Below are 26,867 nucleotides of genomic sequence, written 5' to 3' on the forward strand. Positions count from 1 at the left end.
ATGCATTTTTTTTTCTCAAGTATTTCTGCTTGACCTCAATTCCATCCTAACCTTGATCTCCACCCTGCTGTTGTCTTTTGCTCCTCCCTTTAAAGCTCTTCACAGTACACGCTTCCATTTCCATGTCAGTGAGTGCACATGGGCCTATGTAATGCTTGAGCTTTTTGCCTCCCAAATTAATTTGCCTTCCTAATATTTGTTTTCATTTTCACCTCCATGACCACTTCCTGCATTCAGTTCCTGAAAGTTCTTGGGCTGTGTCCAATGCAGCTTCTCTGACAAACCACTTTCCAAAGGCATTTTGTTTTCAGACACATCAAATGCGGGACCCCTTTCCTCCTCACACTGTCCTGAAAATACTTCCTGTGGCTCATACTCCTTTCTACTTCTTTCCCATCTTTCATATGCTGTCAGTGCACTTCAGCAGTCCTCCCTGAAGGTTTCCAGCAGCATGGGCGCTCTGAGCAGTCCCTAACGTCACATAGGTGTGCTCTTAGAATCAGATCCATCTCCCCTGCACAAAGGTGTTCCTGGCCATCAGCCGACGCTCCATTTGGCTTTCCTCCTCTGCTTTCCTCCTCCTACCCACTCTTCTCATTATTATGCTTGTTGCCACCAACCCAGCCATCACTGATGCCCATTCCCTTCCAGCTGGACTTTTCTGCTGTACTTCTGTCAGTGCATCAGGTTAGTATTCCGTCAGGTGCTATAGACTTAAGAGGTATGGTTGTTACCAATTCGGCCAACTGACCTGCAACTATCCCTACTATGGGAGAGAAAGAAGAAAATACTTTCAGTTAAATATATCAACATAAAAACAGTTACTTAACTAGTCAGACAAATTCAGTATGACTGCGTCAAAATCCACTTGAACTGTGCATTTGTTATTGCCTACAAGACAATGTTTTGTCTCTGGGTAATATTTATCCTGGAAAATTCTGTGTTAAAACTTGAGTTTCTCCATTTCAAGTAATTTGCTGTATTATAAAGCCAGTTCGTATTCATAACTACTTACTGTGACTTGTTCAAATTACTATTTCAAGGTTAAAACTGATCTTTAGTACCCCTTATGTTCCCTGCTGAACACACCTCACAGGCAGAGGCCCTGGCTTTGTCCTTCCCACTCGGAAGCATCATCTGACTACTCTGAGTGGATACGACATACACTTCTTCCTTTCCACCAGTAGCACTGCTCCCGCTGCCTTTGCAACACACCAGCCCTTTCACTCAGGTGCTGTGAAAGCCAGCAAGTCGGTTGCTAAACTCAAAGTACATTTCAAAGTTCTTTATTCTTTTATTCCACCGCTGTTAAGTACAAATCAGCACAGAAAAAGAACAACAAAAAAGCCTTTATGTCTGGGTCATTACACCTTAGGATAACCTTGCCAGAGGTTGCAGGCTTTTCTTAACCCTGCTGAGCTGCCAAATCAGACTGGGAGAAATAGTCCTGTCTGCAGTGTGCTCTGTGTGGTCCAGGCTTATCACCTGCTTAACGCTGATAATTCATCCCCTCCTTCCTGCCAGGGAGCGTAAGGCTTAGCTCTCATTTCTGCCGTGATCCAGCAGTGGAAAGAGTATTTTCAGACTGAAAACAGCAATAATGAAAAAGCAATTTTTATAATGTTTTTTTCCCCTGAATGCCACTCATGATCTTCACTTTTTACCAGGCCATTTCCTTGCTTCAGCAATCATAACTGTTCTTGCTGATTGTCACTGGAACATCCCAACCATCTTACATTACACAGATATGTTATATTTAGGAGTTCAATAAATTAGGAATGGCTGCAGCTGGATAGTGGGTGGTCTGCCCAGCACTGGGCCAAAGACTCTCTGAAGCGTTCAGGCTACACAGAGCTTGCCTAATCTCCACTATGCCTCACAAACACCCTCCTTACCACCATCTTTCACTCCTCAGGTACACCGAACAGCAGATGCTCTAAGGTACAGCCATTGCCCAGCTCTTCCTTTGCAGTCCAGAGTCTGTGCTCGACTTGATGAAAGAGGCTTTAATTGCTGTACAACTCTCCTTCCACATCCACCAGATAACACAGGAGCCACTTGTCATCAACAGTACAAGTATATTGACACTTATAAAACCCAGAAAACACATTCTTCTCTTGATGTGATAATTTACTGCATGGTTTGTTCAATATTACTACATTTAGGAAATTTAATAAACAGAACATAAGAAAAATAGTGAGGAAACAAACAAGCCAATGCAGTGGTTTCTAATAATAATAGCCGAGTTGAATAGCAGTGCTGGTTCCCTGCTGGGGAGCACTGGTATTGCTCAAGTCAATTGTATGCCCCATAAAAGCAGCACTTAAAGAGACTGAAGACTGCTTTCAGAATAAGTAACATGGCAGACTGGAACTAAACAAAAGGAAAGATTGTTCCACGATGGATTTCAATGTATGTATCAAATGACTTGGTCTACATCTGTACTCAGTGATAACTTGCAAACGTCAGTAATATTCTAAACCCCTTTAGATTCAATTTAAAATAAACCACAGCAAAGAAAGGTCTTGGGTTTCTGCAGAAGCTTTTAAGACTAGATAATGTTTCAAAGTTACGACGTGAAACTATCCAGCATCCAGCACCCAACCCTGTGCTTATCTTTGTGCCACCCACAAGAGTGGAGAGAGGAAGTAATGACATTGGGCAGGTTTTGCCTTGCATTTAAAACTGTCAGCTTACCTGAAATAAAATACGTGAATGTAAGCAGCAGCAGTCAGCTGTAAGACAAGTGTGTCAAAGCATACAGAAATCCGTACAGGAAAACTGCAGTTTCATATTGCTAAAGCAAAGAAAGGCTGAGAGCTTTCTGTGATGAACTCAGTCTGGAATAAGATCCAAATCTGTGCAAATCTAAGGGAAAAAATAGGAACCTGGATGTACTTTAATGAAACATTACCAGATGGCCTGTATATAGTGCACAGATTCTTGTCAGCCTTTGCTCTGAGTGAAACTCAAATGTGGAAAGAGGAAAATCTACAATTTGCATGGTTCTATATTTTCTGGGTAGAGAAATACAGAAATGATCCTTAAACTGTACATCCAAACCCTATTTGGAAATGTTCTTATTTAACAGTTGTTTCACAAAGTTGCAATGATTTGGACTGTCCAGGGGCGACAACAGCCCATCGAGCATTGCAAAACCACAGGAGGTCCATAGGAAAGTCAAAGCTAATCTTCAGTGCAGGGGAAGTGGAAGGGGAAACCATGTTCAGGCCAACTTTAAGACATCCCAGCTGTCTGAACTGTTTATAAAGTAGCAATCTACTTCCTATAGGTTATCCCAAATGGCATATATCATTGAGTTATTTATTTTTAAATGAATAAGTACAAAACTATGTCCATGGGAAGTTAAGTGCATGCAGTTCTTTGAAAGAGCTCCCAGCTAAGCAGTCTGTCACCTGTAGCAACTGCAGGGTGATTAATCCACAGACGAAGACAGTAATTGCAAGTTCTGTACCTTTTGGGAGTTGTAATAGGGCTGCTATCTGGGCATTAGCTCTCTTTTAGCAGAGAGGCCCTAAAGATACAAGTAGTAAATCAGGCGCAATGTTTCCATGGCTAAAGTTCAGATTAATAGATAGTTTCACTACTTTAAATAAACACTTCTCTCCCCACCCCTGCTCCCCCCAAACATTGCCAGCCAGAACTTTTAAAGTAGTTGTTACTAAAAATAAGGCCCTGAAAGTACAAGATCTATAAACTAAGCAAGACTGCCATCCTTCATCCTTCGGTTTTACTTTGCTTCCAAACACGTTTTTTTCCCTAAGAGTAAAAACACCCATAGTGAGATTTTGACTGTCTTTAATTTAAAGATTGTATTACAGAAAAGTTTAAGTAAGGAATCCTTATAAGGATTAACTCTTGACATAATATATTGCCAAGATACAGTGTAGCTGCAAGGGCTCTATGTGAACCTTCATATAAGTCGCTTTCTTACATACACAGTCTCTGAACAACAAAAATGGTATTTACCATTTGCAGGAGAAGACAGTGGTATTTAAACAGTCCTTTCACCAGTGTGTTCTGGTTTTCCCAAATTAGAAACACGCCGTCTTAAAACTGTAAAATCCTATTATACAGAAAGTTGAGAGAGATTATTTTTCTAAAGATTGCAACTGATGAAACATTCAAATGAAAACTAAAGCGTGTCGATCATGTAGAATTGTTTCTCTTTTACTGGCAGGTCAAATATGCTAGAAATGTACAAATATTTTTGATAACCTAATTCCAGATGAACTCAAAACACTGAAGTAACATACACAGGCTAAGAGAATTCAATACTGTTCCAAGGCACTTACTGAATCTCTGTGACTAGATGAAAACCAGAACAAATTAGGTCTGACAATTAAACAGTATATAATATAAAAATAACCTTTTGCTTACAATTTACAAAATGTATTACAATCTTTATCTCTGCTAACCTGCAATTCCGGCTGTGTGTGTCCAGCAAGTTTGGTAAAAAAACCCAGAAACTATTTTCTAAAACTTCAGGGCAAATAATTTACAAATAAGGTACACAAAAAATTTAGCTCATGCAGAGATTTCTTACATCTTCTGTTAATATTTTATGATTGCAACTTTATCAAATTATATACTTACTTGCCCTGTACATATACAAAATAATGCATACATGGTAATCAAACGTTAGCAAAAAGTAGTCCATAAACACAATCCGTCCAAAGTATTACTATATTAACATATGTCTACAAGCAGCGTGTAACAGGGTTAAAAGACATTAAGGCAATAATACTTGAAGTTACAAAATAAATCATATGTAATACTTTCTCCTAAGTGTAATAAGGCAGGTAGATGGCCCCAGCAAAAAGTTAAGTTGTAATACTGGAATCCACTGTCGTGAACAATGTTTAAGGTTTTGCATGGGATGTACTGTAAGGGTGTACCATTTGGTAGTTAGATCTACACTGCTCTGTGTTAGTCACCCCCCCAAAAAGTGGAATACTATTTTCTTCTAGTTCTCAGTGGCACTTGAATTTTCCAGTACAATTTATTGACAGTATGTTATGTCCATTGGTTCTTGGATCATGTCCATTCTGAAGGCGGCTCTCTTGGTCCTCTGGGCTTTCCACAGCGGTTACCAAAACCTAAGGAAAGAAATGTATTTAATACTTCTGTTCACTCAGACAATGCAGCTCACATATGCTGGCAGCAGTCAAAAGGATTACTATAAGAGATGTCCCAGTTCTTACAGAGGAGGTTTATTCTCAGACCTAGAAAAGGACTTTGTAGTATTAAGAGTTCTAAAGGAACTATGGCCATTTGAAATACAAACATGAAGAATTTGTACATATAATTATAATTCACTATTTAAACCTCACTTTGACAGTATTTTTCAGTAAATACAGTATTACAGCCTCTGTTCTCATTTGCCAATTTATTTTTCCTCCCTCCTTGCACACCAAAGCATTATTTCTGAAAGTTTTCAGTGCTCTACAGAAATCACATCCCATTTGTCTGATTCTGTGTTTGATACACTCTAAACAACAAAGTGAAGAATGGCTGAATCGCTCAATCTGGGAACAACTCTTTCAGCAGTGCTGAAGAGACAAGGCAGGCTTCTTTGGCTGGGTTCTGCACCTCAGCAACTTGGAAAGAGACAGTAGTAGCAGCTATCAGTAGTAGAAGCTACCCAAACTAGTCCTGTTAATAAGTCTGTTTAAATCATCTACGGATTATGCTTTGAATGAATTGTAATACCAATATCTGTTACTTCTGCAGGACATTCTGAAATTTGACCTCTTGTATCAGTGGAACCAGAAAAAGAAATTTGAGGTAAAACATCAGTTGGTGTCTTGTTGCTTCTTTCAGGACGATCTGGAAAACACACACACCCCCCTTACTGTAACATTCACTGAGTCAGCACTGTGTATTTTTCATTACAGCTCAGTCCAGAACACAACTTGCATCAGATTTTATTTACAAGAATAAAGATTTAAAAGCCAGTTTCTAATTTCTTAAAAAACATTATTTCAAAATTGCTTACGAGGCAGATGTTCAATGCCAGTGACACATTCCTGTTTGCCAAATACGGATTATTACATTTTTAGAAGGTTTTTATGGATATTTAAAATCCCATGGAGCACCTATCTATAGCAAGAGCTCACAGTACCATTTAATACACTGATATAAATGCATTCATTCATGTTCTAGCTAGACTAAAGATGTTTAAGACAACACAAGAAGTTGCTATGTTTTGCATTACTTGTATCATCACCTGATCAGCAAACCTGTAATATTTCTGAAAACTAATTTATGTTAAAAGCATTTAACATACAGCTCCAAATGGACTGTAAAAGCCCATCCAAGTGTACACAGAAGACACATGGCAGAAGTTTACAGCTGAGACAGGTTGCTGCAAACATCAGGTGATAGACTGCTCTTCTTACTGAAGCCTTTTCAGACTATCAAAGACTTGGGTAAATATGCAACAAGCATATATACACACATACATCACTACTGAACTTATCTGAGGTTTACTTCTGCTGTTATGAAATTAAAGATGTTAATTCAGCAAGCTTTACAATTTCTGTTGCAATAACGTCAGAATGTTCTAATTAAGCAGAAATAACACTGTTATTAACATATGCATTTAAATTCAGTATTTTTGGTCTTCAATATTTTAGCATACCCAAAGTTTACCATTAATTTTTAAATCAGACTTGTAACTTGCTTCCTTATAAACCTCAGAGGCTTTAAAAACAGAAGACCTTTTCAGAAACGCCATTTTTTTGGCAATGCACTCAGATATCATCAGAGCAAAAGCCAAGCTCAGGCTAAATTTTGCTCAGTAGGAAAAATGTATTGGGGGGGGGAGCCCCAACCCAAAAACCACCAAGCAAACAAACAAACACTTTCCCATCACTTACCGCGTAGTGCTGGAGAAGTAGTTTTCAAACCCTGTTAATGAGAAATATTTAAAATCGTTCTACAAAATCCTTCCAAAATACAAAAAGAACAGCAGAAATTGAAGAGGATGAAAACATCTTCAAAAAATACACACCACCCATGGATACATCTACATGCTCCTACATTGCTGACTTGCTGTAACTGTCAAAACAGCTACAGTAGTTACAGATTTCGTTATCAGAAGCTTACTTAATGAAAAGTTAATTGTCATATTGCAAATTATTTGTAAGATGAGGGAGACTGGTTCTTACGCTAGATTTATAGTCCCTGAAAATTCACATCTATCTTTTTTGTCACATCTTTAAGTGGTGTCTAAAGGTGACTGTAAAATGTGTTGGAGGTGCGTGAAAAAGACAGACATGAATGTAAAGAGGACTTAATATGCTTTTAAGTTTTGCCGGCTCTTTATGCTGAATGACTTTGAGTAACTAACAAATTGATGTGAAAAGGGAAATCTGGTGGGCAGAAAGCAGTTTGTTTAAAATAAATATGGATATAAAGAAAAACTTAAGCAGGCAGTGACAGAGGTTGCCCATAGAGGATATGAAGTCTCCATCTCTGGAGGTTTTCAAGACCCAATGGATAAAGCTCTGAGCAGCCTGGCCCCAGTCCCTGCTTCATGCCATGGGTTGAGGCTGCAATTTTCCAGCTTGAATTATCCTCTGATCAATTAAGGCCAGACAGCAAACTCCATAAAAGCAGCATATATACACTCTTAAAGCCATAATTTAAGGTGTATTAAGAATGACTTTTAAAAGTACTGCTGAACCTGGAAAACCAGACAGATTTTTTTGGAAAGAAAACATGCTCTTAACACATCAGCTCAGCAGCTCAGGCAGAGAGAAAACCGGCCAGTTGTAGATAACCAACAGCTGTAACTTTTCACAGTTAAGTATTTTGCTTTTTTCTGTAGTTCCCAACCAAACAAGAAATGACTGATTAGTACAGACTTGTCTCCTGTACTTACTGTAGGGTCTGTCTGCTGATCATGCAATAGGCTCCACTCAGACTGTGCAATCAGAACCGGCCTCGGCAAAGGTGTGCCTAGGAAAAATTAAATCAAACTCAACATACTCGAGTTCTCTCCATGATGAGGCATTAGAACACAGCATTAGAAATGTGCTATGAAGCAACTTCTAAAAGTTAAATGCTTGTAAAAACACAACTCTTTCTTCATACAGAGCGTTCAAGGGAAGGGAAAACTCCACAACGTAATTCAAAGCGCAAGACTGCAGTGTTTGCGTTATGGATGTTCATTTCCTTCCTTTGGGGGTTCCTAAGAGCAAGAGAATTAGCTTCTTTTTTAAGGATGTTTTTAAAATGGTGTTACACCAGCTGTGCAATGATAGCAGACCTAAGAAAGACACACTAAGTAAAGAAAACAGTCAAGTCAGGACAGCCATACCTGTCCTTTCCTGACATCATGCAAAAACACATTCAAAATTGAAGTGGTTTTACTGATTCCAGTTCCAAAGAGATTCTTACCCCTCCTCTCCCCCCCCCCCCCAAGAAAAAGATCTGCTTCTTGTGCTCTCCCAGAGAAGCAGCAAGTCCATAACATACACAGAAAGGATCACTGTGATTCTGAGCTACCTGTGCTATGTTTGCAAGCCTTCGATGTTTTTATGCTGAAAATAACCGTATTAAGTTAAATTACACTAAGTGAATCGTATTTGTTCAAAAAATTTTGAAAGCTTCACAAAGTGACATCAAACAAAAGCCTCAGTAAATAACTATGTCACACTTAAGCTTTTCGGAAGATACCAAACATCAACCTAATTTATCACTTCAATTAATCTTTTGGTATTCTGCCATTAGCAGTTTCATGAATTAAATATGAAGATACAAGCACGTAACGTCTGGAAGTTCTCTCTTTCAGCTGATGAAGGCAAAGAGTAAACTATGTTAACTTAAGCAAACTGGGCTTGTTCACTAGATGCAGTGCAGTATGAAACGTCATCTTTCCTTTGCCCAAGTAAGGAGAATCAGATAAGCACTGTGTTTTCCCATTCCCTACCCAGGAGCAGTAGGAAACAGATAGCTGGGGAATCCCCTAACTGTAATGCATTTCCCAACTGTACCTCATTTCTGTATCCTTCAGACTGAAAAACAGCTCCACTGAAATCAATACTGAAGTCTCCAATATACTTAAATACCACATAACAGAATGCTTAGTCAGAAAGGGAGAAATAATTTAAGTCTTTAAGGCCTTTTAGTGAAAGCTAAACCTCAAAATAAGCCATTACACATGCTAGATTTCGTTCCAGTTTAAAATCTGCTATATAACACAAGACTAACCAAGAAGGAGGGACATTCAAATACAAAACCAAAATGCATTTCACACTTTATCTCCAATTAACACAAAACATTAAAGACTCACTCAGTTCACTTGCTAATACAAATGATTCTGGTGTTCTTTCTGGGAGAGGGGGAGAGGAATCTTCACTAGCATCAGCATCTAAATCAAAGATAACATTCAGGTAAGTTAAATACACTGAAATTTTCCTCCTAGAGTTTTAGAAGTTGATCTTTTGATACATGAGATCATCCTAAACTTAGTATCAATTTTAAAGCAAAAGGAAAGCTTGCTCTAAATATTATTAAACACTTTGGTTTACCACACTAACACCTGAGCACCTTCAAGCTACCATTACCTTCAAGCTACCATTACCGTCAAGCTACCATTACCGTCAAGCTACCATTACCGTCAAGCTACCATTACCGTCAAGCTACCATTACCGTCAAGCTACCATTACCGTCAAGCTACCATTACCTTCAAGCTACCATTACCTTCAAGCTACCATTACCTTCAAGCTACCATTACCTTCAAGCTACCATTACCTTCAAGCTACCATTACCTTCAAGCTACCATTACCTTCAAGCTACCATTACCTTCAAGCTACCATTACCTTCAAGCTACCATTACCTTCAAGCTACCATTACCTTCAAGCTACCATTACCTTCAAGCTACCATTACCTTCAAGCTACCATTACCTTCAAGCTACCATTACCTTCAAGCTACCATTACCTTCAAGCTACCATTACCTTCAAGCTACCATTACCTTCAAGCTACCATTACCTTCAAGCTACCATTACCTTCAAGCTACCATTACCTTCAAGCTACCATTACCTTCAAGCTACCATTACCTTCAAGCTACCATTACCTTCAAGCTACCATTACCTTCAAGCTACCATTACCTTCAAGCTACCATTACCTTCAAGCTACCATTACCTTCAAGCTACCATTACCTTCAAGCTACCATTACCTTCAAGCTACCATTACCTTCAAGCTACCATTACCTTCAAGCTACCATTACCTTCAAGCTACCATTACCTTCAAGCTACCATTACCTTCAAGCTACCATTACCTTCAAAGCTACCATTACCTTCACATAAAGGGAGTTGGATCAGTTTGTGTTTTAGGGCAGAAAGAAAAGTAAAATACATTTTCAGTCTAAATAATTTGGAGGGGAAAAACCCCAAACCCTCAGCAACAATGAATACTTCTGCTTCATTCTTTCAGAAACAGAAGACAAGCAGAATTACAGTCTGCACTGCAGCAGTACCATTTGTTTCGTAACTTGCCAAGAACTGTAACCATAGTAGTTACTGTAATTTAATTGCAGTTCATTACGGGGCAGTTTGCAGCCACGGCAAGTGAGTTACACTCATTACAATGCATTGGCTTCTTGAACTCTTCTGCAGATACTGGTAACTTTACACAGTTGGTGCCTACCAGCTGAACTACTGATGAAGCTCCCAAACCATGGTAAGAAGTGTGTTGACAATATGTATGAGCTCTTCAGCTGTGCTGAAGACAGTAACTTACTGCTGATGAACAGTGATTTGCATTTTTTCTTATGTGACTCTAACCATACTTCCTTCCAAAGTCAATACAGCAAAGCTAGATTGCACAATGCAAGGACATTAAGCAATGCTGCTTTACAAGACTGCACTGTAGTTCAGTAAGTGCTATGGAAGCTCCACATAATAACTCTAAATCCCCAAGTTTCAGTCTTGCTTCCCAAGTTTATCTTAGGCTGGCTTCCACACTACTGATAAAGCTAGTGTAGCAGTCTAATGTGATGTTTATTAGCCAGAAGAGTAAATAGGAGCCAGAGGAGATGGCTGGTGCTGGTGCCAGTAACATAGCCTATCCCCAGTCTGTTCCATCTCTGCTCTCAGGACTGTGCTAACACAACCTGTTCTGGCAGCAAAAGCCCCACTCCAGCCTGCTAAGGAACTTCGAGTACAAATGAAAGGTTTAAAACACTTCAAAGTAGCTGCTGCTATAAGAAACCTCACCTAAGAACTCTATTCTACACAGGGTTCATAAAAAGATGGAAGACACTTCAGCTAATGAAGCCATGAAGCTTGCCCTGCCAACATGCCAACAGCAGGGAAAGGAACTCCAATATGTTTTATGTCATTGTGTTCAAAGTGACTTCCCCGAGACCTGCTCCATCTCAAGTTTACTATACAGCATATGAAAACCTTTTTCTATTGAAACAGTCTCTATAAAACCAACAGTCACTGTGGAGTATGCACCAACTGCAAGTGAGTTTTACGGGGCTTGTTTTGGTGTTTTGTTGTGGTTTTGTTGTTGCCAGTTTGTTCTATTTTTGGGGGGTTTTCTTAATTTCAAGGTACAATTACTTTTCAGTTAATTTGAATCAAAAAAAGGATTTAATGACGCAGTAAGATCATGCACACCAACAGTTATGGGTTAAGCAACTTCATTGATGATAACACCCACATCCCCAGCTTCAGTCGGGAGAGTACTGAACAAGCATGAAAACGAAAAAGCCACTGTAAAACATGGTTTAGGATCACCGGTGCAAAGTGATCTAAACCTATACTCTCAACTCCAAGATGGATTAGAAGACCTGCAGCCTGAATATAAAATGGGTACAGTACACTAGTGTGCAAAAGGGAACAGAGACACCTTTGATAAGAGATAAATTAAAAAAATATAAAGATTTTAAGCCATTCCTGTGAAATTTGCAACTTCACAGCAGCTCAAAGGCTGTACTGTGATTTCAGGATGTTTCTGACATGCAGTCACATGAAACAAGTTCTTGAGTGACATTTCTCCCATTCTTTATCATGTTTTTGACGTATCATTTTATTTGTACATTCTTACGGCATCTACACAGAGATGTGTAGAGAGGTAACGATTTTCAAACAGTGACAAACTGTGATTGCCTTAGAAAGGAAGGGAAAATAACTGGCTAAAAGCAGTGTTGGAGAAATACTCCAGCACAAAAACCTACCAAAAACAAATCCAAGGAGGACCATTTGGAGTAACTATAACACATGGGGTTTGTCTCCTATGCAGAGCTTTTTTGAAGTGTCACAGGGTTAAAAGCATACACATAAATGCAAGTATTGCTTTGTGTGTCCACATAGTACCACAAAATCTATAGAAACAGATTGGTTTAAATTGCAAAATAGTTCACATTTCTGAATATGTGATTTTTTGGTGAAAACTGAGTTCACAAAACAAATATATTCAATTCAGCTGGTTCTGCATCTTGCATCACACAGAGAGCCTGATTTCACCTCAGGAGTCACGCAGCCTGCATGGACTCCTGAAGCAAGACTGTCACTGTAAGGAGCTCCCAGCACAAGAGTCTGATGTAAATATAGCAGCTCATGTTCCCCTTCCTGCTCTGCAGCCTCACTACGTGCCTCACTGGACTTTTCACAGGCCTGATTTGCTCTCCCCCGCTATGTCCTCCATCTGATCTGAGTGTGCCCGCCTGACTGAAGTCTGAATCTGCACATTTTAGAACCCTTCTGCCTCCAATAAATGAGGTTGTAACTTTCTGCAGAAACAGCCTTGGAAACTTGCCTTGCTCAAAAAATTCCCCAACACAGAAAAGGGTTAAAAGTGACCAAATAATTTTCAAAGCACTATTGAAGCAGAACTTGGATTTTTAGATGAACAGCAATGTTCATCTCCCCCCACCATGTACAGAAAGGGACGAAAGCAGGACTAAATATTTATAATGCTGTTAAAATGCAGGAGCCAAGTCACAAGCAACTTCGAAGACTAATACAGTGAAGGAGTTTACATTTTTATGACCAGCACATCAACCAGCAATCATGACTTTGATGTGTTTTTGGACAAGCCTGTTTAAAATACTTCAACTACCCAAAATTGCCATTATTACAGATGCTTCCATGAAATCAAATGTGAAGAAAAAAAATGCACCAACCAACAACACAGAAACCTGCAATTAAGAATGTGTTCATATCCACAATAAAGCTTCTGAAGCAGCTTATCAAGGTCTGCAGTAGCTTGTTACAGACATAGCTTACATGCAAACCAAAAACTGGAAGGAAAGGAGTTGCCCCCTCTCTGAAGCTGGCACATTGCACTGTTTAAATTCACATTTAGATAACTGCATTGTAAAGCAATTTACACTGTCCAACTATACAACTACAACCAGGTTAAGGAGTACCACTTCTGAATCACAATAAAACCTACCTTTGCCATCTTCAGAACATATTACAGCTGTTAAGTCTTGCCTAGCAATAGACATTGGCAATACTTTTCTGGCGCAAATGTTTTCTGTATTAGTGGCAGCAGAAACTGTGGCACTTGCGGTTGAAACATTAGACGCGCTTCTGCTCATGGCTCCATCAAAGTTCATCTCATCTGTGTCAGAATCATCTGAATGAAGAGGATTAGTAAAACAGAGGGGTGCTCGAACAGAAATAGTGGGATGGTCAAGATTACCACTGGAAGGATGTTCAATTGTGGTGTTGGATACCACAGAGAGAGTTTTAACACCATGACATAAGATGTCTGAAGACGTGTCTTCAGACACTGGCGTACGCAGTGCATTTTCAGGCCCATGCAGTGACCACGTGGCATGTCCCTTTTCTGTCAGAGGCAGACGATCTGGTCTTGGTGGAGTATCAGAAGCCTGCTGACTCTGCAGGCTTTCTGGTGAAGGTATTAAGGCGGTGTTAGACTGTGGCAAACTGCATTCCACACATGAGTTTTGAGAAGCATCTACAAATGAATCCCCTGAAATCTGTTCTTGTGGCTTAAAGCTCTTATCAATTACACAGGATGACACAGGCTTCATTTTAATTGCATGTCCTCTGTTCAACAGAGAGTTCCCATCAAAGCTTCGTGGCCCTTCCTGGAGAGGTACCTTCTTGATCTCAAAACTTAAGTTGCGCTCCAGCCTTTTCTCTGCACGTTCACTGGGTTCGTTCTTCCCTGAATGTTCTATTGACTTACTGTAATTCTCGTTGAGGTCTGTTGAGTGCTCTGACGAAACCATGTGCAAAACTGGCTTTGGATGGTATCTGTCATTGTCTTGCCACACAGTAGTGACTGTCGGATAAGCTGATGGGGGAGACGGTGTTAAGATTGGTGGTACTGGCTGAGGCTCTGGAGGCTGCAAGATTTCTTCTTTAGCGTCTCCTTCTACAAGGCAACTGCGGAAATACCAAAACAGTTGTTTAATATTTTCTGTATTTTGACAATATTTTGGATATCTATCCATCTATCTCTGCAGCTGTAATGCTTTCATGCCAATTCTGAACTCCAGGCAGCATTTCTACTGCATACAGACGATGATTACAGAATGTGACTAATGGGGTAGGCAAGAACTAAGTCAACACACTCAAAACTTCTTTCAGAATATCACAAAGAAATGCATTCAAGCCACATCTAACCCTCACCGATAGTTCAAAGATTGCTCACATCCTTTCCCAGAAGCATTTTTTCAAAGACTGTAAGAAAGGCCCTCTTGTGGCAGGATTTCAGTACTTTCTGCTTTCTTAAGAAGTGGCTCAGAGGAACGACATTTGGAATTCAGTTTGCAATAAAGACAAGAAAAAATTCTTAAGGAAAAAAACCTTACAGCTTAACACCAAACATCTTCCTTTATTTTTATTTTTCTGCACATGTCTGGGAGGATTTCGTTTTTGTATCTGTGTGTTTAATAGTTTCCCCATACGTGTAGGGTTAATGATGCCGACCAAATTTAGCTGAGATGAACTGAACACTGTATAAAACCCATTCACTGTAGAATATATGATTCAAATTACAGTGCACATTAGTGAGACCACAGCACTTATTATTACAGTTTCTGTTCAGCTACTCAAAAGGAGAAGTTCTTCAAGCATATGGTCAATCTACTTTCAGATTAGGTATAGAATATTTGACTACAAGCATTCTGCACAACTAAGGTCTTGTCAGCAAACAGGAATTGGGCATTTTCATCCTGAGCTTTTAAAACTATTTCATTATGTAAGACCAGTAACAGAGGTAACCAAGGTGCAAACCAAATGCGTGACAAGAACAGAAATATAATTAAATAATTTAAAGAAATGACACTTTCAAGCCAGTCAGATAAATCAAAGCACAATGGAGTACAGTTTGCAAAGGAGTGCAACTGGCCACATGCCTGAGCCAAGAAACCAGCTCATTTTTATGTAAAAGGTTCAGATCGCTTCTTGCTGTTTGCATGGGCATCCTTCTGGGACACCAAGAAGGTGCTGGGCCTCAAATCGCTTCTCTTCCTCCTCTCCCTGCACTCGTATATTGTTATTTTGCTTTACATTAAGATAGGAGGAATACAAAACACATCACAAAACAGTCTAATCAAAAGTGATTTGGGAAGTCTTGCCCTCTGGATGTTCTTGGAAAGTCAGCAAGCTTGAGAACATGCCACTTGCTTGAATTAGTAAAGATAAGGGGAAAAGGAAAACAGTAACTCTTTCTCCAATTTAATACCCACTAAGAAAGAAAGGAGAATTTCCCTCGTCTTGGAGGGGGGATAAGACAGTGCAAGTGTTTGCTTACACAAATGTTTACATGCGCCCTTACCAGCAGTGATGCTCATCACTAATCTCCACTGAGTCCTTCTAGTGAAAATGAAGCTTTTCCCTTATTGACCCATTTTCCTGACCCAGAATTACACATGCAATCAGCAAAAATAATTACTTCTCTGGTACAGATGTACCATTAAGCACTGCAATTAGCTAAACAAGTTAGCATGAAACTAGATATGACAAGATATAGGCCCAAAATGCATGAAGTTTTTCCCTGATCATTGTTTAATGAAATCACTCTCCCATTTGATCAACTAGTAAACAGAACCCCACATGTATACAAATAGCCCTCTAAAGGGTATGCATAGAAGGGATGATGCAGAAAATACTGCACAAGGCAGCAACCCAAAAGTTGTTTAAATCATCATACACAGCTGAAGAGAGCTGTTGAAAATGTTCCCCATCAGATATGAAGTTAAATTTCATTCTTTCACTCTTAAATGAGAGCTTAAAGTGATTAAATGAAAAATCCTTTATCAAAATCATTCTCTGCCTTATCAATACCGAAGAATGTCCACCCTCAGAAAATGAGACGCCCAAAGAGCATTTTGATGTATTTTATTTTAAAAGGAAATAGATGCCACCCAGGATTTCCCGGTTTTCTCTCAACATGTAGCAATTTTTCCATTTTCCTGACATCGCAGTATTATTATTCCCACATGTTCTGCCTTGCGAATGATGTTTTTGTTTCTTTTCACAAAGCAGAAATATTGGGCTCTGTATACATTTAAGAGGTCTTTGTTTTGCAGTAGCTTTTTCTATAACTCTTGCCAGAAAATCCTAGGCTTTTGGGGCTGCTGCATAACACTTTCTTTGGGCACTTCCTTCGACAGCTGTGCTTCATAGACACTTCTGCCCCCAGAGACAGAAAATTATCTGACGATGAACTACTAATATTATTACAAACAACAGGAGACCATACAGTAAAAGCAGCTTGATTTAGATTACCAGGAAGCCAATAGAAAGCTCATAAATGAGGATATGAGATGGAAAGGAGTCAGTGAACCAAAGAATGTCAAACCATTCGAGAAAGAGATGTAAGCTTTCCTGTATTAGATCTTTAAATTAACCCTGCATTGCTTTTATATACACACACACACACACAGAGTAAAAGCATGCATTTCTCAAGTACATCTGTAAAATCACTCTCTGAATAAAAAGATGGAAAGCCTGCTTGTAACTCCGCCTTCAAGTGTCTCTTACATACAAATGCTGATTATCTTGTAATACCACTACCTCAGCACCTCCTCATAAGTAACTGCATACAGAATTTCCCAAGGTGATCAAGGCAGCTTTTTCATATGCTTTTACTGCCACACAATCTGAGCAATGTGCTTACACGTGTAATGATGTAGTGCCTTACCAAAGACCTCAAAGTAATGACTTCTCACTTGTCAGATAAACCATGGATTAGGTAGTATTTTTTTAATGATTTATCATAATAAAAAATTATAATTGGTTAAAAGTACAATAATTTATCAAAAAAAAAGCCATTCCACAGCATTCCATCAAAAATATCCATATGGCAAAAAAAAAATAAAAACCCAAAGTGACAGCTATACTATTTTTGCCTTTTCTACAATAGATTATAATTTTTTCAATGTTTTAAAATCTAAGCCTTTCTAGCTTTAATGGAAAAGAGCTATATTATTAAAACAGGGCACCATGGGTTCAGATTTAGGTGAAATTTGGCCAGTGGTCAAAAGAGAACAAACCCGTAAGTAATCCATGGTTATTCTATGCAGCGTACTGTAGGGTTTTCTTTTCAAATAAAAGAGTGATGCCAAGGTCGTGGAATGCAGCTACTATGATCAACCAAAAATAGATACCAAGCTCTACATCCTCCCTCGTAATTAAAATAGGAAAATGAAACTCCATGTAAGCAGGCTGAAGCTGCACAACCACATTATTCTACTTAAGGATTAAATCACTGCCATCCACATGGAAGAAAAGCTGCTGTTCAGTGAAGCTGTCACAAGCTATACTTTTATATAAATTATCCGTAGTATAAGGAATGCATAAGAGTAGCCATCTGGTGAATCTTTCTGGTAAAATTTAGTTACATGAGGCTTTATGGGTTTTTTTAATTGCGACATACAAGTCAGAGACTGCTAAGAAGGAACACCAGTCAATGGTTTTTATCTCAGCTTTGCAGAAGATGCAAAGAGAGGGTCCTGCAGGGCTTGAAACGAAGCAGAAATACACATAACTCTTGAAAGGCATTTTAATGTTATTAGATTGAAGTCCAAACATCATCTGAAGAAATGTTTAACTGCCGCAGTATTTCACCTTTTTTCTCTTCAGACAGTAGCATGTGGCTCTTCAATACACTGCATACAAAAAAGCTGTTACCATGTCTTTTATGTCTCAGTTTCCCCATTCTTTCACATTGCATTTGCACTTGGAAAGGAAAAGAATTTTCTATAACCAACCTGATTAAAATAAACCCTTTTTCCAAATACTTCAGAATGAACAAATCACACAAATATTTCAAGGACAATGCCTTAAGGTATTAAGATCTACCATCTGAATTCTGGCACTCCAATCTTTGCTTCTAGATTCTAAGACTCCAGTTGTACAGTCATGTAAAATCATGTACAGTCCTGAACCGTAAATTTAAAACTTCATCTTTTTACAGTCTTATATCTAATAATAAAGTCAAAACTTCACAGAATCACAGAATAGTTAGGGTCGGAAAGGACCTTAAGACCATCTAGTTCCAACCCCCCTGCCATGGGCAGGGACACCTCACACTAAACCGTATCACACAAGGCTCTGTTCAGCCCGGCCTTGAACACTGCCAGGGATGGAGCATTCACGGCTTCTTTGGGCAACCCATTCCAGTGCCTCACCACCCTCACAGGAAAGAGCTTCTTCCCTGTATCCAACCTGAACTTCCACTGTTTCAGTTTAAACCCATTACCCCTTGTTCTATCACTACAAGTCCCTGATGAAGAGTCCTCCTCTGGCATCCTTGCAGGCCCCCTTCAGATATTCACTGACTTGTTGCTGTTTGGAGATATTACAGAATGGTCTACCCACTGTTAATGGATACCTTTGAGCGCTTTCTAAAACATCTGAACAGGGTATTAGTCTACTGAAAGCCCTGGAACAGCTTTCTAGAAAAGTAATTTTTCTTCAGTAAAGACATGAGCTATCTACGAGCTATTGGTCAAATCAGTTGTTGTATCAAGTATTGTCACTCAGTATTTTCAGCACTTAAGATTTGAACCTACTTGCTCTGAAATTCTGACAATGATGGGGTATACAATAACATACTTTGAGTAAGATTTTCTTTTCCTGCCTCTAACAGCTTGAAATGCTTACCTATATCCTTTGAACTTACCTATATCCTTTTCCTGCCTTAACCTGAGAATGATTAAATGTGTTTAACAAAGAACTTTTTCCACCCCCCCAAGTCCTCCAAAGAAATTTAACACAGATATACCTTCAAGGTGACTTTCATAAGAAGTAATCAGAAACTGCAAAGCTAAGCAATTTCCAGAGTTAGGTGCTGATGTATGCACTTATGAGCTGCTCATTTACCTTCCTAATAATCAAGGAGTAGTATTATTTCATTTTTTTATGTTGACATGAAATGCAGATAGACATTAACCTAAATGACTACACACACATATTGTACAGCAAATATAAATTACATTAAAGCATTACAAGGTGATAAAGCAAAGCAATACAGGTCCAGAACCTCTGCAGAACAAGCACAGCTGGATGCTTCATGGCGAGTGAATAAAAGTAAACAAAATTGCAAATTAATATTGATTTAATATCAACAGCCTAAAGATACTTGTAACTTCCAAGCAGAAAAAGACATAAAAGAAGCCTCAAAAAGTACAAACAGATGTTATACTTTGTAGCACTTATTCCCCAAGACACCCCCAGGCCAACAAAAGCGCTAAAAAGATTAGTTATCCCACTCTGAGTAAGCTTCCTATCTTACATTGTGTAAGTCTTTAGTAGCATCTCATCCTCACTAAGACATGAGAGTTAACTTGATACTAGCTAAACTTTAAGAAATCTACAAGTTTCAAAACAATACAGAGATGACCTCTCCCACCATCCTGTCACACAAAAGAGAAGAGACTGGTGAGCAAGCCACCCCCACGGAAAAATCCTATAATGCACTGAGTGATCAGCCACTGAAAAGTGACATAGAGGAGATGTCACCATCCATTCCAAGCAGCCTCGAGGCATCAGAAAACAGCTATCAGGAATAGTAAGCATTACTATCTAAGCAAACATAGCTTGGTCTGATAGCTTGTCTCAAGAAAAGCACCCTGAGGTTAAGAGGTGTAAACCAATTCTCCTGCTCAGTCAGGATCATCTCAGGCAGATTCACCTAAAACCATGCTAGCACACACACGTAGCCCTATAGCTTTATTTAAAAAGCATCTTTTAAACCTTCCCTTAAAACCAAACCAAGTTTCTTTACTAATTACACATTCTAGAGCCACTACAACCCAGCACATAAAAACTGAAAAGCCTCAGTCCTTTTAAAAAGTATTAGCTTTAGCAACTTCCCTGTAACTTCATCAGACAGAGCATGTACAACTCCAGTGCACATTTAGCTGGCAATCTAAAAATGTTACTGAACAAAGTATTTTAAGCAAGTTCCCAGAGGAAATTCTAAATTAAACTAAAAATGTGGGCTAAACCAGGCTGCTTCAGAGTACCTACTGAATGTGAGCTTATTGTTCAAGGCAATGACTCTTAGACACCGCTTGGAAAAATTCACTACAGAAAAGATGCAGACAAATACTTAAAATAGTTTTACCAAGGTATTTTTAGTCAGCAATGTAGAGAGAAATAATAGAAGGGACATGAAAAAAAAAGTCTTAAGAGAATGGTTTTGGGGAAAAAAAAGCTATAGGGAGCAATAAGGAGATGTATCACATTTAACAGTTTCCTTCTCCATGCAGGGATTAAATTAGAATCTTTCACAGATTCCACTCTTCCATCCTCCCCAGGAAAAGGATGTCAGCTTGTGCCAGAACATCCAAAATATGCAAAACCTGGCTCTAAGTCCTGACTGAATCAGGCTGCAGACTTGTAAAACTACCTCCCCCATGAAATAAACCCATGCTCATTAGTGGGTATTGGGAGCAGATGTGACTATCAGCAAACAAAGACTTTCCTCAGAAGCATCTTCCATGAGGAGTGCAATTAATTGTTTTTAAAAATAACGTGTTAGAAGAAGACAACCGCTTTGCTAAAAGCTTCCATTTATTCACCTCTAAGGGACCAATCTTCCTGCCAGTGCTGGCAGATGGGAAAGTATGAATGTATGGAAGCAGGGCCAAAAAGGACCAGGCTTTTTAAGAGATTTTAACTTAAAGCAACAAGAACAATGCAATGGAGATATCAGACAGAACAGATGTGTGGTGAAACATCAGTTATGTATATATTATCATTACATAAATATACAAATTTGATTAAAACCTAGGTACATCTCAGATTGTTTCAAGGAACACTAATAAGGAAATTACTTATTGGACAGAAATCACCTCTAAGTTCAGTGACCGAGTTTCAAGAAAAGATTGGAACTCATCAAGAACACAGGTTAACAGCCTCCCCTGCCATCACCTTTATCTACATCATTGAATACAATCACATTACCATCAATGCAAATAAGGTAAAAATTATGTCACTACATAGCAAACTGCCATTCGGTTGTGAAAAGCCCCAACTCATTTCCCTCTCTCTTTCAATGTCTTATTCTCCTTTAACTTCTGCCTGACATATTTAATGCCAAGTTAACCGTAAAATAGCTACTCACATTCCCACTACCAACCTGAATTTTGCACTACTCCAGTCCAATTACATTTTAAAGCAGTAAAGTATACTTTCCTGATATTACGGAAGGTTATGAAGAAAAATTAACTGGCTGCTTGTTTCTCATAACATTCTACAACTTAAGGAAACCCCAGTGCTTACCTTAAATGTCTATTTAATTACAGGCAATGCAGCACAAGCAACATTACCTGTCAAAGTTCCCTTCCAAAAACTACTTGGGTAATATAGGCACTTACTTCAGGAGAGCTGCTGCTTTAGCCATCTATCACTCAGGTTGGGTACCCATTTTAGGCCAATGAACTCATTAGTTCAGATTTACTTTTGGCTTCCTTAAAGTCATCTACATATTTTTAAGAGCTAGAGAGGATTTTCTTTCACCTCTGTTGAATGAAAGGATGGGTGAGACCAGCTTTTCTTTCCAATAAGAAAAGAATTTCATTGGCACACTCTAGTCAATAGCAGTGCTTGCCTGTCAGGCAACATTTTATTGAGTAAACAGATATATTTCATTATGGCTGTGCCTCTAAAAAGAGAAGGTTCAGTCATCATTTGAGCCTATTTTGAAGAATGTTTTGCTACTATCACCTAACAGAATTAGAGCACAAAGTAGATCTAACACATTTGACTACTAAAGGGGCATGCTTGTCTACCCACATGCAGTCACCACAAGAATGGCATATTCAAACAGAGACTTCACAAAGATATTAAAGATTGTATTTATAGACTCAATTAGAAGACTTCTATTTGTACAATGTATATTTCCATTTATAAATAGAAAAAGTAATCTTTAAAGTCTTTATAGAATCAGTGGTTTTAGTCTACTATTTATTTATGAAGCACGTCAATCTGTCAGCTTAAAATACAAAATATATTAAGATAGCTAACTACCTGCGGGTCCGTGGCGGCTTTGGCGGAGGAGAATCCTGTTTCTCAGCATCTGAAGAACTGACAGCATTCTCTGTATTATTTTCATCCTGATTAAAAGAAAAAGTTTTCATTTATGGCTGTAATGCTGAATCACACAATAGTTAAACTGAAAGGCCCAAAGATCTGCAATGACACATGAAAATAACACCCAGCAATATTACATATTTTTGGCTATCATTCAGTCACTTTCAAAATTCTACTTAAATTCACAGTATTATTTTATAACTTCAACTTTTTCTAACAACATTGTTTCATCTGTAATTGTAACAAAAAATTCTCAGAAGCTCATCTTTCAGGTTAGCAGTGAGTAAGCTCCCTTTTGCCCTCCAAATTATTCATATTGAAAGCATTTATTTTCCAGTCAGTCTAATAAACTTCACCTGCACAACCACTACACTGAAGACTAACGTACAGTGCAGTAAGGAAATGAGAATTTCAGCTACTGTAAAGTGACAAGATTTAACACTGTTCCAAAAGACTTAAATCATCTCCCATTTGCGCACAACAAAGTTTATCTTACTCAGAAAAACATGAAGGTTTTTATTTCCTTTTAGGAGGACCATAAGAGATACATAGATTTTATATATGTATGCATTTTTAAATACATGTATCCATCCACATTTATAAATATACACATAACATTGTTGTGTGGTAACCCAGGCAAGCAGATAAGCACCACACAACCACTCACCCATTTCTCCCCCCTCCCCAGCTCCAAAGGGATAAGAGGAATGGCAAGAAAACTTGTGCGTCAAGGTGGGAGAGGAGAGAAAGAAAACAAACTGACACAGAAGCAACGACGCACCACATCCCACAGGTAGACCTCTGCCCAGCCAGCTGAGCAAAAAAATGGCTAACTTCAAACTCCCTTCTTTTCCCTCTAATGCTGTATGGTGTTATGGAATATCTCTCAGGTCAATTTGGGTCATCTGCTTGGTTGTTCCCCTCCCATCCTCTTGAACACCCCCGTCTATTCACTGGGAGGGCAGACTAAGAACCAGAGGTGGCATTGGCACTATGCAAACATTGCTCAGCAATAGCCAGAACATTAGTGTGCCATCAGTAATGTTATGGTCACAAATCCAAAACACAGCACCCTAAGAGCAGCCATGAAGAATATTAACTCCAATGCAGCCAATACAAATACATATAAATGTATATGTATAGAAATAAAAATTGATCATACAAAAGTCTATATATAAACCATATATACCATTTCCATACACATGCCACCGCCAAAAGTCCTCTTTGGTTTTGTTGAATCTTCATGTTACCTTGAATTTAATATGTATTTTACCTAACACTTTTCTTTCAGGAGCTTTCTATGGTTCTATCACTCTTCTGAAAAGCAGTATTAAAGAACCACCACAAACACCCCAGATCTGTGTCATATATTTCAAAGCACAATACCAGCTTCATACAACATGGTCTACTATCTGCCAGCCTACCTGTTCAGGCTAGGTGACAGAGACTAACCTTCTCAGTCTTATGAAACAGAAGGGGAGTCCCCATTAATTTCTGCTTTAAATGTTGATAATTGCATTTGAATTTGTAACAGTTTCAGCTTTGGAAGATAGATCATAACTAACACTCAGCAAGTTAATACTTAAATTTAATCCATTAGTTACATGGTTTTCATTTCCACAAGTTACCATATCACTGCCTGTTAGTGTGAAAAGTCTATTATCAAATTCTATTCCTCAGTGTATTAAGTGGAGCTTTTCCTGTGAAGAAAAAATACTGAATCTTTGGATCTTTCTTATTGTTCTTCACTAACCTCCCCCATTAACTAGCTGTCCGACACAGTATTCCAGAAGTACTCCAGCAGAAACACCCCATTGTTCCTGTATCAATGGCTTGTGTTAGCTCTTTCAGGCAAACCACACAGGGAGCTCATTGTCCTGCTGACCACTGGCTCTAACTATCAAGTTTGGGCTTTTTGAGCGAGATTCAATTGGCAGATAAAAGCCACTTAAGTTTAGATGACCACAATTGAAGCTCCCATTGCAGTCAATCAAGTTTGGCTGGTTTTCATAGAATCATAGAATAGTTTGGGTTGGAAGGAACCTTCAAAGGTCATCTAGTCCTAACCCCCCTGCCATGAGCTGGGACACCTTCCTCTGGACAAGGCTGCTCAGAGCCTTGTCCAACCGGACCTTGAATGTCTCCAGGGATGGAGCATCACCTATCTGGGCAACCTGTTCTCGTGTTTCACCACCCTCATTCTAAAGTTTCTCTCATTGGTTGGCTCTCAAAGTGTACTGTGAGCTGGGATTTTATACATTAATGGATTTTAATAATTCAAAACACAAAACAAGCCTCTTTTTTTCTAGTCAGTGATGGAACGAAACATTGCCATGGGACATGGACATCCAAACCTCTACCAGCCTTCTCTCAAGAAGACAGAAAAGCAATTTCAGCTTTTTGGCATCAAGTGACAGGTGACCATACAGACCATTTTGCTCTCAATGTACAGGAAAGTGAGTTTCACTACCCTCATTCAGGCAGAGTACCATTCTGAAGGTTGGTGCCAAAGATGCTGAGGCTCACAGTATCCAACAGCATCAGCTCAGTTTCCTGCTCAATGGTTGTGTCATGCTCTTCTCTGATTCCCCGAGCAAAGTAAACCCCTCCCTGCTTCCTTGTGCAAAGTAAACTCTGAGTCTCTCCCTTACTATGGATAGCACCAAATGCATTGATACTGTACTAAAAAAGGCCCCCTTTAAACGTAAGCACTAGCAACTAGGATTAGCAACTAATGCAACTGGACCCTGAGAACAGTGGGCTTTTTGCCTTGTTTCAGTACCACAGCACATCCACGTTTCATAAGACAAATAGATATTAGGAAGAGTGAGACTCCACAGGAAGAGTTCCTTCCCCTTACCACCAACTTCTCCATCCTACAACAGATCAGAAAAGCATTCCAGTTCAGTTCCACCCACATGGAAGTTTTGAGGAGCAGAGTTCTTATTTATGCACTCAGTTTTCTAAGAGGTACTGGCAAGGGAAAGGGTGTGCCTGTTGGCTGTGGTGTAGACTGATGTGTCCAGAAAACAAACCAGCAGCTGCATCCCTGTCCCTCTATGTTTGTAAAGTGAAGCGTTTGTGAACAGAATGTTTCCTGAGATATGCTTTTCTCCCAGGCGGAGGAAAAAGCCTATTAAAGAAGCTAACATATGTTAAGATTTTTAAGCTCTATGTATACAGCAAGAAGCTCTTTCTAGCTGACACAGGCAGAAGGAGCTGAAGAGGCACTGCCATCTTTGCTACTAGCAATAAAATGTATAGATACACCTCAAAAATGTGTATAAACTGTACTGCCTGAGGCACATACACAACCACAGAGAGTTTACAAAACCAAATAACACACACACAAAATAGTACTTTTAAATTCAACCCCAGAAGAGAAGGGGTTAGTCCCAACTTCATACACTGGGAATGCTTCAGGTAAATACGGGTTCAAAAGCTTTCATGTCTGCATTAGGATAAAATCAGGATCAGTTCACTTTGTTCTAGTTACATTAAATCAGGAGCAAGAATTATGGAATTATTGTCACAAAACAAGAGGTTCTTCCCTACTTTGCTTAATTAGCTCAACACATTGATGTTTCTGTGAAGGCTTCATTTACTTTCAGACAACTCACTCCCCAGTAAGTGAAGGATTTTTACTTCGAAGGTTGAAGATTATAGAAGTTTAAGACAGTAACCAAATGACTAAGCCATGCACGGAAGAAAACAGTGCTCCTACCAACTTTATGCTGCTGCAGCATTTTTCAGTAGTTATGCTCAGTTACTACTGGATCTCTTCTTGTTTTTAATCAAAGAAATACTGCTTGCTGAACTATCTTTTACTTGTTCTCAGTTCTGTGTCAGAAGACATAGAGAACAACCTGTATTTTCAGCACCTTTGAGTGATACCAACTCACACATTTCCCCTTCTGTCATATATCAAAGTAAGTGAACTGGAAAACATGCAGAAGACTAGCATGGAGCAGAACAGAGGAAGCTCAACTGTAGAAGTGAATATAGGGTATTCCACTGGGATGACCGCATCCATTGAGATGAGCAGATGGTAGTATTAAGGAAAAGCCTTCCAGCCTTCCTAATAGCAGCTTATTGGCATCAGTCAACACACTCTTGCTTCTCTGGACAGATGTTGAATTCTCAGGCAGAACAGTTTTATAAACTATCAGTTTAGAAAAGCCAGGACAACATATAGTTCATGAGGGTTATCATATAGCATTAGTCTTTTAGAAACACTGATTAACAAATGTGCAATTCAGTCAATTAAGTGTTCAGTGCAGCACCCTGCTCTCTTACAGAACATG

At 39.0% G+C, this 26,867-nt stretch overlaps 1 protein-coding gene across 2 annotated transcripts in view; it reads right to left on the reverse strand.

The window, feature by feature from the left end:
- Positions 1-3,802: 3,802 nt before the first annotated feature.
- Positions 3,803-26,867, reverse strand: part of PTPN12 (protein tyrosine phosphatase non-receptor type 12) — a 71,815-nt gene continuing 48,750 nt past the window's right edge. The window contains exons 12-18 of one of the 2 annotated variants that reach the window (XM_061467344.1): positions 22,501-22,586; positions 13,436-14,400; positions 9,323-9,400; positions 7,910-7,986; positions 6,903-6,933; positions 5,734-5,850; positions 3,803-5,120 (exon numbers count right to left, since the gene is read on the reverse strand). In XM_061467344.1, the coding sequence (XP_061323328.1) occupies positions 5,059-5,120; positions 5,734-5,850; positions 6,903-6,933; positions 7,910-7,986; positions 9,323-9,400; positions 13,436-14,400; positions 22,501-22,586 (1,416 nt within the window). In that variant the 3' untranslated portion in view covers positions 3,803-5,058. Of the gene's footprint in view, positions 5,121-5,733; positions 5,851-6,878; positions 7,987-9,322; positions 9,401-13,435; positions 14,401-22,500; positions 22,587-26,867 lie in introns of those variants that run through there. The other variant, XM_061467343.1, reaches the window with a different exon arrangement.

Source organism: Pezoporus flaviventris, unplaced genomic scaffold (assembly GCF_033815535.1).
Source record: "Pezoporus flaviventris isolate CSIRO_AGI_PZ_B2104156 unplaced genomic scaffold, CSIRO_AGI_Pfla_v1 ptg000045l, whole genome shotgun sequence".
In the NCBI taxonomy this organism is placed as follows: domain Eukaryota; kingdom Metazoa; phylum Chordata; class Aves; order Psittaciformes; family Psittacidae; genus Pezoporus; species Pezoporus flaviventris.